The sequence below is a fragment of the Gracilinanus agilis genome, chromosome 1 (assembly GCF_016433145.1).
Source record: "Gracilinanus agilis isolate LMUSP501 chromosome 1, AgileGrace, whole genome shotgun sequence".
Lineage (NCBI taxonomy): Eukaryota > Metazoa > Chordata > Mammalia > Didelphimorphia > Didelphidae > Gracilinanus > Gracilinanus agilis.
Window position 1 is genome coordinate 100,707,049 of NC_058130.1, and position 14,564 is coordinate 100,721,612.

At 36.2% G+C, this 14,564-nt stretch overlaps 1 protein-coding gene across 1 annotated transcript in view; it reads left to right on the top strand.

Annotated features, from left to right (window-relative positions):
• Window positions 1-2,210: 2,210 nt before the first annotated feature.
• PLPPR1 (phospholipid phosphatase related 1) overlaps window positions 2,211-14,564 on the top strand; it is a 171,182-nt gene continuing 158,828 nt past the window's right edge. Inside the window, exon 1 of the mRNA XM_044677197.1 lies at window positions 2,211-2,273. Within this exon, the coding sequence (XP_044533132.1) occupies window positions 2,211-2,273 (63 nt within the window). The remainder of the gene's footprint in view (window positions 2,274-14,564) is intronic.

The following is a 14,564-nucleotide window of genomic DNA, read 5'->3' on the forward strand; positions in this document are numbered from 1 at the left end:
CAATTATCTTTTAATTTTTTGTTTTTCTTGATCATGGGTGTGCATGCATATGTACGTGCATGCATGAGTGTGTGTGTGTGTGTGTGTGTGTGTGTGTATGTGTAGGTAGGTGTGAAAGAATCCTGGATAGGATTTGTAACCAAGACATCTGTATTCCAGTCTTAGTTCTACTACCTACTAGCTATTGAACCTGGGCAGAATCCTTCATCTTCTGAGCCTCACCTTCATCTTCTGTAAAATGGAAGTAATATTCCATATAAACTGCTTCACAGGATTGTGAAGATCAAATTTTAAAAGATAAGAATAGTTTAATCATGCTACTAAAAAAAACAACAACTGGTACCTTCTGTCTTAGAATCAATACTTTGTATTGTTTCCAAGGCAGAAGAGCAGTTAGGGATAGACAATGGGGGTTAAGTGACCTGTCCAGGATCAAACAGCTAGGAAGTTTCAGAGGACAGATTTGAACCCAGGACCTCCTGTCTCTAGGTCTATCTCTCAATTTGCCAAGTCACCTAGCCACCCCTTTAGCTATTCTTTTTATTACATGCTTTGTGTATGAGAAGAAACACACCAAGTACAGAGTTGGCAAAGTTTTCAAGTTCATGTGCCCAAACTGCAACTTCAAGCTGCCAGTGAGCCCCACTCATTACCCCAGAAAGTGGAGGGAGGAAGTGCTTGCTTTGGATGGCTGGACAGAGGGGGTGGTCCAGGCAAAAAATGTCCTCTGGAACTGCTTATACTGCCCTGGATCATATAACCCATATGTGTCAGAGCTGGAGACGGGGCTTGAATCCAGGTCTCCCCGATCTGAAGATGAACATTCTGGCTACTATGCCAGGACTGCCATGGCCAGCTATCTTTATATGCAAACTCTTTTTTTTTTTTATGAAAATTGTTTCCCCTCAAAAAAGTCCTACATATAAGAGTACCTAACCCATTAAATTGTTATGAGCTTTAAGTGAGATAATTTATATTTAAAAATTTTAAATTAAAGTGCTTATAAAAATAAGTGTTTTATAATAAATAAATAAATGTGTGTATATGTATATGTATAAATATATATATGCTATATATGTATATACACATATACATATATGAACCTATCCATCAGTTATAAGGCACAGTTTGATTTATAACTAAATAAAGAGCTGGGTTGAAGAAATTGAGAGTGTTCTCATGGGACAACCCTCCCAGGATGATAAGTTATCACTCCAAGAAGAACTGAAAGAAAGCAATGTGTGCTTGTAGACAGAAGATATGGGTTCAGATTCCATCTCTGCTGTTTAATATTCATGATATTTAGGGTATGTTATTCTGTGTCTCTGAATCTTAATCTGTAAAATGGGGATAATAATATTCTCACAACTTACCGCAGTGGGATGTCCAGAGAATTTTGTCAGCTGTATGCCTCTACAGAAATTGGAGCTATTGCTACTAAGGGCAGCTATGTAATGCAGTGGATGGAATGCGAGGTCTGGAGTCAGGAAGACTTTTTCCTGACGGGCCTCAGATACTTACTAGCTGTATGACCCTGGGCAAGTCACTTCACCCTCTTTGCCCCAGTTCGTCAATTGTAAAATGAGCTGGAGAAGGAAATGGTAAATCACTTCAATATCTTTGCCGAGAAAACCCCAAATTGGGACATGAAGAGTCAGACACAACTGAAAAACAACTGAGCAAATTGCTACTGAGGGTATTTCATCTTATACATAAAGATGGGCGCAGAGATTCAGATTAATAATTAAGCAACCTTCTCAGGATATCTAAGCTGCTCCTTATTTTTAAATATAGAGAATTATCAGGAAAATTCCATATCATTCCTTTATGTAAAGCAGAAGACTGAGTTTCACTCCAAGTGTGTTAGGAGTGTTTGTTAAGCCCAGGGCATAGGGAGCTTTTCTTCCACTGAGGTAAGCTGTTGGTGACAATTAACCTGGCCCAAGAGGTTTGAAGAATGCTTTATTGGAATAGTTGATTACTTGCCTGGATTTGCTGTGGTTTGGTGTATGTGACTATTTTAGCATAATGTAGACAGCTTCTTTGAACCAATATTTAGAGGCATCTCAACCCAAAATTAGAGCTTGCTCTAGTTCCATCTAGCAAGCGAGACACACAAGAGAAAGGAGTCGTTCTTATCTTATGCTATTTCTTTTCCTTCCAGCCTATACAAGTTTGAGAGTGTGTAGCCTCCCATCCTGTGAAAAGAAATGGCTATTGGAAACAACACACAACGAAGCTATTCCATCATCCCCTGTTTCATATTTGTGGAGGTAAGCACGGTGCTTCAATCCTGTGAAAATATTGCAGCAGCAGCAGACCATTTCATTATGCTCCAGTGAGTCTCCAACTTGGTTTGGTTGAAAACAATTCGTTCTCATGAGAATTAAATGTGATTTTTGTACTACTGTCTCTATGTACTTTAGTATGATTAAATATTGTACTATTGTCTCTATTGTACTATTGTACAATTAAATGGATATTTGTAAAGAATTAATGAATTCATTAGTAGAATCATCTCTTCAGTGAGAAGCCAACTACAAAAAAGCTTATGCATTTTGTCTATAGGGTACAAGAGGAACACTTCTTTGTTTTTCCCATTTCTTTCAAGTGGTAACTTGAATACTTCTTTCCAACAAAATATTTAGTTTATGAATATTGAGTATGTGAAGAAATATAGTATCGAAGCAGCTACGTGGCAGAGTGGATAGAAAGCAAGAGTCGCCAGAGTCCATGGGGAGATAGCATAATTGATTATGTGGGTTATCCACCTGACAACAGGCATACATTTTGGAAGAACCCTCCCCTTGAACAGATGAAGTGTTTTCCTAAAATTTCTTCTTGAAAGACACTGATAAGTTATAAAATATTATATATTAAGATAAGATACTGATTTCCATATTTCTGAGGTTTGGCTCTTTCCCTAGTAAAAGATGCCTAACTTTGGGCAAATGTTTACTATTCCATGTATGGATTTCTTTATTAGTAAAATAGTAATAATAACATCTTTACTCACTAAAAGAGCCTATGTAAGGATTGAGACGGATAAAGTATGGGAGAGCCTTTGTCAATTGTGAAGCGCTATACAGATACACATGTATGTGTGTGTATATATATATACACATATATGTATGTATATGTACTTATACATGTATATTTATATTTGCCAAACATCCAGACATTTGGCTATTTCTTTTTGTTTTTTCAACTGGAACATTTACCACATGTTTTAAATATAGTCAGCTTTTGAATATGCAATTATTAAGTAATTGATCCTCTAGGGCAGCTAAGAGATGCAGTGGATAGAGTGTTGGACCTGGAGACAAGATAATTCATCTTCCTGAGTTCAAATCTGGCCTCAGATACTTCCTAAATATGCGACCCTGGGCAAATCACTTAGCCTTATTAACCTCAATTCCTCATATGTAAAATAAGCTGAAAAACCACAGAGTGTGGTAAGCAGAATACTATATCAAAATCCTGGAGATATATATATTTTGGAGGAAGGCTGTGAAAAACATTAAATACCAAAAAGATGAGTCTATATTTGATCCTTGAACTAAGAATTTGTCGAGTAATATGATCAGATCCTCACTGTAGGAATACCATTTTGGCGACCATGTGGAAGGTGGATTGGAATTGGGAGAGAGGAAGCAGGAAGATGAAGTAGGGAGTTATTGAAATAGTTCATATACCGAAGGCCTGAACGTGGTGGTCATGTGAATGGAAAGAAGGGGAAGAAGGTAAGAGATTTTACAGAGGTTAGAAATCAACAAGTTCAAATGGATATTTAAAGTAACAAATAGAGGATAGGAAAGGACAGGATGGGACAGGACAGGATGGGACAGGAAGAGAGAGGAGAAGATCCAGGAAAAAGGAGGTCAGCAAGAATCTTTCTGCTTTTGGGAAAAGTCTCATTCAAGCTTTTCCCTTTCATTCTTTTCTATTTATCAAAGGATTAGGGTAGAATGTTTTGTTACCACATTTTTAATGTTTCAACACTTATTTCTTTGTGACAGAAAACAAATTTCAGCAAGTAAGCTAAAGGGAAATAGGATAGGGAATAAGTCATCCGTCATCATCTTTATGCCCCAATAGCAATTTTATTTTAAATTTGCTTAAAAATCAGAAGAGAACCAAACCTCAGAGTAAGATGTTTAATTTATAGCCTAGAGCAACCATCTCTGAAGATTTTCAGCCCTCTAATGCGTGAATGATGAGCTTGACTGGTAAAGCAGGCAATAGAGATATAAATTAGTCTTCCTGTGGCTTAACCTGACACAAACACAAAAATAAATCAAAGAATTGGCTTTCATCTCTTTATTTCAGTGTATCTGCAATCTTATAAAGAGTGAGCATATCTTTGACAGGACTCCTGTCCTGATGATCATTGTAGCTTCTTATGCTGTCCACCTACTCAAAATTACTTTGTATGTATGTGCATATAATATCTATCTATCTATATATATATGTATACATATAAAATATACACACAGATACACACAGATATTTTTCCACACACACATGTTGTTTCCCTCCTACAGAATAAGTTCCTTGAGGCCAAAGATGACTTCATTTCTGGTATTATTTCCTCAGTTCCAAGCACAGAAGGTAGAATTTAGTAGGTATTAATAAACGCTTATTGAGCAAATGAATGACAACCAAAACATTTTCTTTCTCTGAACCTTGGAGTTGAACTAAATGGTCTCTAAAGTCCTTTACAGATCTAGATCAATGATCCTATGGACATTTTACATGGAAGACACCCTAGTGGCATGTATATATATTTTTCTTTGTAACACATTCATTCAATTATTGCCTCTATGTTCTATGCTCCCTTGGATTCAGTTATTGTCTTTATGTTGATGATTTTAAGTCTACTTATCCAATTCTGCCCACTCTTCTGACCTCCAGCCTTTCATAATGGATAACTCAAACTGGATGTCCCCAAAATATCTTAAATTCAACATGTCCAAAACTGAACTCATTATCTTTCCCTGAAAACCTTCCCCCTCTTCCTAAATTCCTCCAGTACTACCATCTTGAAGTCACCCAGACTTGAAACCCAGGTGCCAGCCTCTATTCCCGACTCTCCCATTTCCCCTATCCAATATGTTGCCAAGTTCTGTGGATGCTACCTCCTCTGACACTACTCCCACCCTGGTACGGGCTCATCCCCTCGCACCAAACTAGTACAATAGTTTGCCTGCCATGTCTCTCCTCACTCCAGTCTGACCTCTAATCAACTGTTAAAGTGATCTTCCTATAAAGTAGATCCAACTATGCCACTCCCTTACTCAACAAACTCCAGTGGCTCCTTATCACTGCCAGCATCAAATGTAAAATCCTTTGTTTGAAATTCAAAACCCTTTATAATCTATCCCACTCCCCATATTCTTACACATTTTACCTTACCACATACTCTCTGACTGACCTCTTTGGTGTTACTCAAATATTAAGGAGACTGAATGCACCATCTCCCTAGTGGCATTTTCTCTGGCTGTCTTCATGAATGGCACAGTGTCACTCCCCGTCTCTGCCTTCTGGCTTTTCACTGGTTTCCTTTGGGTCTCAGCTAAAACCCCACTTTCTATAGGAAGCTTTAGCTGATTTCTTTCATTCTAATCTTTCCAGCTGTGGATGATTTCCAATTTATTATTTAGCCCATTTGAACATAGTTGTTTGAATATTGTCTCCTTCATTAGACTGTGAGTTCTTGGAGAACAAAGATTGTCTTTCACTATCTTTTATATCCTGAGCACTCAGCACAGTGCCTGGCACAGTACCTAGTGCTTAATGAACGTTTAATGACTGACTGACCAAATGACTCATCCAAGGTCATAGAGGTAAAGTGGCCATCGGGATCCAGTCCCAATTCCTCTGCCTGCAAATCTAGCATTTTAGAGATAAGTAGAAGAATTGTGAAGACAGTCTTGATTTTTCTTTGAATATCTTTTCATTTTTGAGTACCAAAGTTGAACTTGGAGGCTCAACCCTAGATTATCCTGAGCATAAAATGAGAGAAGAAAAGGGAGAGTAAGAGATGTAAGTAGCAAAAAGAACAATTTAGTCTTAATGTAGAGGGGCAGGAAACTTCCTAACACTTAGAGCAGGGGTCAGCAACCTTTTTGGCCGTGAGAGCCATAAACGCCACATTTTTAAAATGTAATTTCGTGAGAGCCATACAGTGCTCACAGTGTGTGCTCCTGTAACAGCACCTGAAAAAAATTGACTTTATGGCTCCTGCAGAAAGAACCACATCTGGCCCTCAAAAGAGCCAGATATGGCTCGAGAGCCATACTTTGCCAACCCCTGACTTAGAGACTTCAGGTCTAATAAGCTGCCCGGGAGACAGATCCTCTCACTGAAGGCCTTCAGGCAAAGGCTGGAGAGCTACTTTTCTTATATGATAAAGAAGGGATTCCATTTCAGAGAGGAGATGAAGTAGGTGACCTTGAGTGTCTCTTCTAAACTGGAAATTTGTGATTCTGTGACTAGGCACCAAATTTGTCTCACGTAGCCTCCAGGAACAACTTCAAATATGGAAGAGAAGAGACTTTTTCTGAAATATATATGGGAGCTAGTATTTGTACCTTTGCTCTCATGAGAGCATTATTATGGATAAGCAAAATCAAATACTGAAATAAAAAATAAAGTGGATTGGGTAATTAGGTGGTATATGATTGCAATTCAGTTTTAGGGCCAATATCAGAAGTTCAAAGGCTTGGGAGGGCTAGCCAGAGAGAGACTGACAGGATACCCACAATAATGGAAACTGGGTTTATTAAACAAAGACAGGAAGGGAAGGGGATTGGGGCAAATCTCACTAATTATATATCTAAACCTCCCACCAGTACCTAACAGTTGTTATACCAAATTGTAACTGCCCAAACTGGTTTCTCTCTCTCTACCTAAAGATCCCAGTACCTCACTAGCCAAAATCCACGCCCCCCTTTGTTGATAACTAGAGTAGGGAAATAGACTGAATGGTAAACTGGTCCAGAGGGTCAAAAGGGAGAGATTTTCGCTGACAGTTGGCTTCAAGGTCTTGGCAAGAGTCCCAGCATAAACAGAAGTAACAGGAACAAACAGGAAACAAACAGGAACCAGGTGAATATCCAGAAAAGAAGGGGAGTGATGGTCTAACCCACACAGTCCACTTGAGAGGTCCTAACACACACACTCAACCACTTCCCAGGAGATAAGCTGCTTACAAAGAAGTCCACACAATGTCTCCCTCAAGAGAGAAAGAACACCTGCCTCCAGGAGTGCCTCACTCTCCAGGCTTCTGGAATCTCCCTGTCTCTGCTTTTGCAGTATTTCTGCTTTCCTATGATTTCCCTATAACAATACTCTATTCATATCTTTCGAGTCAATAGTTCTAACCTCTTTATCTTTCTTCTTTTATCAATAGAAAGTAAAAGTAATCATGGAGAGAGGTTTTTATTTCTTTTACTCATTTACAGGTAACTTGTCAATAAGAAGTGCTGGAAGTAGCAAATCTTATATCTGGAGCAAATTTACTTGATGGATGGGGGTGGAAGAGAGAGGTTACCAGAATAGAGGTGGCACAGAGGAGTCCACACGAAAGTATAATATGAGGAAATGAGGAAATCCTACACTCAGGAAGCTCAGCCTGCAACTGCTATGGCACAGCTAATGGTTTCTAATTCCAACATTCCACCCCCTCCTTTACCACCTTTTGAGATCTGTGAGGGTCAGGGGCCATTGACTGTTTCACAGAAGGGCACGGGATAAACTCCTGGGAGAAGGTTTGTCTCTTCTCTTAATGCACCTTGGCTATAGAGAGGAAGTACATTCCAAATGTTGATGCTCTAGGAGAAAATCCAATTCACCCCTACCCTAGTTATAGCTCTCCCGATAGATAAGTAACAAAATGGCCAATAGGTTGGAAGTCACAGGGAGAAGAAAAAGGAAAAGGAAGCGGCATAGGTAACTGGGAGATTAGATTCCTATCTCTGAAGAAATTCTGAATTGCCCCAAAATAGTGTGAAGAAGTAACTAAAAAAGTGAAATACTCAAATCTCATACATGTTGTTCTGGGAATCCCTATAACTGAGATGTACAAAGAGTGACATTTTCCTTTTGGCACTATTTTCTGTAGGTCTCTATAGCATTCTCCTGAAGGATATTTCACTGTGTTTTTTGTAAAGTTACCATTGAACTGAATAGTCAAATCTTATTGAATTACATATTTGCTAAAAGCAATTCTCTAGTATATTTTCTGATGGATAAGAAGTCCTAAATGGAGCTTTTCCAGAACAGTGGACAGCATCATACAATGAGCAATTGGATTTAATGGATGCTACCAACACTAGATTTGCACAGATGTGACAGTTTTATCATTTTGATAGCTGCCTATACTTGAAATATTTTATTGCCCATTTTTGACAACTCATTTTTCTTGGGCACATCTGTCCCAGTGCACAAGCTGACTATGATGTTTACTAATCCCAAGACTGAGAAATTCATGGAGCTCTGCAGTAAGCTAATGTGGCCAAATGCCTTTCTCTCCATGCAAAATCTGAACATTTTCCTTGTATTATTTTAATACAATAGATCTGATTTCTGCCTGCATGGACCTTGATTATTGCCCTTATCTCTTGTTTTAAAAATGATTAAATGTGTCAGTTTTTACTTTGCTTTTGACCTTTAAATTGACTGTGATTTAGATGCTTTGGTCTACTTGTTCCTAAAAAAGGATAGATACATTCTTAGTTCTAACAATTTTATTTTTATTTTTTTAACCCTTACCTTCTGTCTTGGAGTCAATATTATGTATTGGCTCCAAGGCAGAAGAATGGTAAGGGCTAGGCCATGGAGGTTAAGTGACTTGCCCAGGGTCACACAGCTGGGAAGTGTCTGAGGCCAGATTTGAAACTAGGACCTTCCATCTCTACACCTGGCTCTCAATCCACTGAGCCACCCAACTACCTCCTCTAACAATTTTTTAACTCAATGAAGTCAGATCAAGAGTTTTTTTCCATTTCAGTATCATCTTTAATCCCTATTTCTTCCTTCTAGGCCAGTCAGGGAGAATGACATATTACAATTACTAAACATTCCTATCCAATTAAAGATTAAAGTAGACATTGATTTAAGCTTCTACCAAATTTCATCACCATATATGTTATATATACTTATGTTTCAAGCTAATGACTATAAAATAAAATCTGAACTTTCTTACTAGTTATGCAACTCTTAAACATTTTTGTTTTCTCAAATATTTCTCTCTGATGCACTTGTGTACTATAAAATATTATTTATACTATGTAATGCATGACATATGTTTTGATATATAAAAATTAGAATTTATTTATTTATGTATGTATTCTCTGCTGCCCTAGTAAACTATGCATTCCATGAGGACAGGAGCCATGTCTTGTTCACTTTCAGAGCTTTAAACATAATAGATGTTTTTAATAAATGAATTCAATTTTAGTGATAAAATTTCTAAAGCAAAGTTCAATGCTTCCTTTTCGGTTATTAAATGGAAATAGAGGGAGAAAATGAAGGAAGGAGAATATAGCCTATATATATATATATGTACATATANTTTATTTATTTATGTATGTATTCTCTGCTGCCCTAGTAAACTATGCATTCCATGAGGACAGGAGCCATGTCTTGTTCACTTTCAGAGCTTTAAACATAATAGATGTTTTTAATAAATGAATTCAATTTTAGTGATAAAATTTCTAAAGCAAAGTTCAATGCTTCCTTTTCGGTTATTAAATGGAAATAGAGGGAGAAAATGAAGGAAGGAGAATATAGCCTATATATATATATATATATATATATATATATATATTTATATATATATCATGGCATATATTATATATATGCCATGTTAAATACTGCAGGAAGTAGTGGGTACAATATGACTACAAGAGTCACAGTAGAGAAAACCAGTAATTCACAGAAGATGAGGCCCAAGAATGTAATCAACAACAAAACTCATCATCATGTATATTTATAAGCAAATGCCCAATACATGTAGACAAAGTATGAAAAACACAAAATCTTAACAAAAGAAGACAAATTTTATTTCATAAAGTGTTGCTCAGACTTTGTGGAATATGATTCATGGACCAGCCATACCTATAGAAAGGAAAGAGAAGGATAACAAAATTATACACTTATTTTTTTTAAATATAGAGACTTTACATATGGAAAAAGTATAAAATAAAATATTTGTGTCTTTATCATCAGATAATGGAACAGAGACAATATNATGGAAATAGAGGGAGAAAATGAAGGAAGGAGAATATAGCCTATATATATATATATATATATATATATATATATATTTATATATATATCATGGCATATATTATATATATGCCATGTTAAATACTGCAGGAAGTAGTGGGTACAATATGACTACAAGAGTCACAGTAGAGAAAACCAGTAATTCACAGAAGATGAGGCCCAAGAATGTAATCAACAACAAAACTCATCATCATGTATATTTATAAGCAAATGCCCAATACATGTAGACAAAGTATGAAAAACACAAAATCTTAACAAAAGAAGACAAATTTTATTTCATAAAGTGTTGCTCAGACTTTGTGGAATATGATTCATGGACGAGCCATACCTATAGAAAGGAAAGAGAAGGATAACAAAATTATACACTTATTTTTTTTAAATATAGAGACTTTACATATGGAAAAAGTATAAAATAAAATATTTGTGTCTTTATCATCAGATAATGGAACAGAGACAATATTGTCTTATGAGTAGATCACCTAGAAATAAAAAACAAATAGATTAGGAATTTGGAAAATGGATCGCATATCTAGCATTGGCTGAACTCTTACTCTTCCAAAAGCAGGGCCACTAATAATCTCTCAGCTTACCTCCATGATGAATTTATCCTTCAAAATGTAGTTGAAGCAATAAGAGAAATTGCTATTCTGATCCTAATTCTGATAAATTAGGGAGGAACTGATTGCTGAAGGGAAAATGATGGGAACCCTGAGGGACCATTCCTATCTAGAGTCCAAGGTAATGAATGAACAGAAAGTCAAACTCAAGATTACACATGCTCTAGATTTTTTAAGTATATCAAAGAGTTGAGAGAAGATGTAAATACAATCTCATGATCTCAAATTCTATAGAGAACACGAGACTAGGAGAATTAGAAATTTTCCAGGAGAAAATTCTGATGATACAATCACTACCAATTCCAATATGGATAAAAGGAGGAAGTATATGAAGAGATTGATGTGGACACATGTAGAACTTATTAGCCAGCTCAAATTCTTTAAAAATATTTATATAAAAGGTAACAAGGGAATATAATGGATACAAAACAGTGGCATGGTCCTATGAAAATATTGTGAGATATGCTAAAATTCAGAACAAAATGAGGTCTGCAATGCATACTAAGGGACTTTAGTATTATAAAAAATTATTTTTTAAGCAATGATGAGGACAAGAGTATCAAAGAGGAAGAGGATCATGGATTAAGAATTGGAAGGAAGCTTAGATGCCATCTAGTCCAACCCTTTCATTTTACAAATGAAGATATAGAAGTGAGAGGGATTAAGTGAGAGGTAGGGTTGCATAGCTAGTATAAATTTGAAGGCATTTTACTGACACAGATCTAGCAGTCTATCCCCAATGCAATACTTCCAGTCAACTTGGGGATTTCTACTCAGAGTATAGAAGAATCCTATTGGATTTAGAATCAAAGGAGCCAGGTTCAAATCTTGACTCTTCTACTTGTTATCTATGTGACCTCGGACAAGTCACTTAATTTAGTCAAGTCTCAGTTTCTTCTTCTGTGAAATGAGGAATTTGATTATATTATATCTAGAATCTTTTTCAAAATCATGCCTTGCTTCTCTGCTAAGGAAAATCACCTTTTAGCTGGGAAATAGAGGATAAAGTGGTTAAATTGGCTCCTAAAACCAAAGATAAATGACTAGATGGCAAGAGAATGCAAAACTTCTCAGTAAGTTCAAGTCAAGGAACTCATGTAAATTATATTCAAGGATCCTGAAATAAGTTGTAGATGTGATTGCTGAGCCATGCTGTGATTTTTGAAAAACTGTGAAAATAGAAGTGTCTCATTAAGAAAGATTGGCAAATATTCTTGAATTAAAAAAAAAAAGATGTGTGTGAGGATAAAGATTCTGAAAACTATAGAATTGTTTGGAGCATGGAGAAAGAGAAGGGATGATCACAAAGAGCTGAGAATGGCTTCATCATAATTCATGCTGGACTAAACTTAATATTTGTTGAATATTAAATGAATAGAATGAATTTCCTTTTTGACAGTTTATGGATTGGTAGAATGGTGGAATAATAGAGCCCCAATAAATCTAAATCTTAACAGGACATCTGGCAAAATCTTTCGTGCTACCTTGGGAAGGGGGAATATGTGGGCTAGCTGAGAACCTAATTAAGTGAATTCAAAATTGGCTGAATGATGGGAACTCAACAAATAGTTATTGATATTTCAATGTCAGCTTAGAGTGAGGTCTCTAGTGAAGGGCCTCCAGGAATGTGTCCTTGGCTCTGTGCTGTTCAATATTTTTATCATTGACTTTGAAGAATGCGTAAATAGCATTTTTAACAAATTTGTAGCTGACATGAATTTGTAAGAGATAACAAACACATCAAAAAATATTAAGGATCACAAAAGATCTCACCTACTTAGAATAGTCAAATCTAATAAAATAAAATATAATTAGAATAAATTCATAGTCCTTTACTTGGGTTTTTAAAAATTAGCTGCATAAGATCAGGATGAGTGAGGCATAGATGGATGATAATAATCATTATTATTTTATTATCATAACAACTAGCACTTACATAGCACTTTAAAGTTTGGAAAGCATTTTATATTAAATTCTTTTGCAAAGTATTTAATGTACATTATCTCATTTCATCCTAACGAAAACTCTGTGAAACAGGTGCTGTTATCCCCATTTTATAGATAAGGAAATTGATGCTAAGAGAGATTAAGCAACTTTTCCAAGGTTACACAGCAAGTATCTGAGGTGGGATTTGATGTCATTTCTTCTTGATTCCAAATCTAGCACTCTTTCCCTATCTTGTTAGGCTACATTTTATAGAGATATAGGATCCTGAATATGGAAGGTGAAGTGCTTTGCTCTTCCTTGGAAAGATCACATTTTGATTATTGTGTTTACATCTGGAAGCCATCTTTTATAAAGTCCAGTGATAAGCTGAAGTATACCCAGAGGAAGGCATAATATGGTGAGAGGACTGGAACCATCATAAGAGGACTGATTGAGGAAACTATAGATTTTTGGCCAAAATGAAAAAGATTTTGGGGAAGAGACTTGACAACTATCTTTAAATATTTGATAGGTCATCACATGGAAGATTAATTAGCCTTCTGCTTGTCCCCAGAAGATAGAACTAGGAAGTCAGTGAAATATGGAGAGTCAAATTTGGTCTTGATATGAAGGGAAATTTCTTAGAAATTATTATTATCTACAAGTAAAATGAGGTACCTCGGAAGGTAATGGTTTTCCCTTTCATTAGTAGAGATGGGGTTATTATTTATTGGGAATGTAAGGGAGGGGATTCCTGTTCAGTGACAGATTGGACTAGATGACTTCTGAGTTTCCTGCCCTTCTGAGACTGCTATTCTGTAAAAAATCCTTGATGTACAAGAACAGCAACCTTTCCTCTACATTCTAATTCTCTACTAGTAAAGCTGGTTGGTTTTAAATGTTTATTTAACAGTAAATAGGTTCTGATTGTTAATCAGTAATTTAGTTGAGTCCAAGCTAAGCAATGTAAAATTGTTCAAGGCAGATATTTTCCTTCCTCCTGTCTATAAGTGTCAGTCAAAAGTCTGGAAATGGAACAGGCCAGTATTCACTTTCCTCTTGGTGAGAGGACTTGATATGCCAATCCATGATACTTATCCCTTCTCATTTGGAAGATAGGCATGACAGAGAATTACTCATGGCTTATTCTGCAGGCGTGTTCCTGTTAATAAAAAGCAATGTGTAATAGTGAGTAGTGGGTCAATTGGGAATCCAGAAGCAGAATTCTATATTCAGTTATACCACTTGCACATTATTTGGCCCAGGGACATACCCCTTAAACATCATTAAACCACGACTTCTCATTTTGTTTTCTACTTACAGTCTACCTCACAAAGTTGTTATGAACATGAAACGCTATTATTCAAGCAGCCCTACAGATGTAAAGGTTTCTGTGTTTACATTCAGTAAAAGCCTCTGAAAAGTTCTTAGAATAAGATCTTTCTGGTGAAGTAAATGTTCTGTTTAACTGAGGATTAATAAGCATCTTATTTTTAGCTTTACTCATAAAATTTTCTAAGGTACGCTTATTAGTTTTTTGCCTTATTAATTATGGTTTGCTGAAAATAATAAACAGTCTTACTGAAAACAAACATAATGTTTGTGGATTCAGTGATCTCAAAATCCTTGGGAAGTGTCATTTTGAAGATTAAAGGTGAATGCACAGACCTATAGCTATAACAGGTATAGGAGTTTGACTAGATCTCTACTGACCCGAGGACATATTCT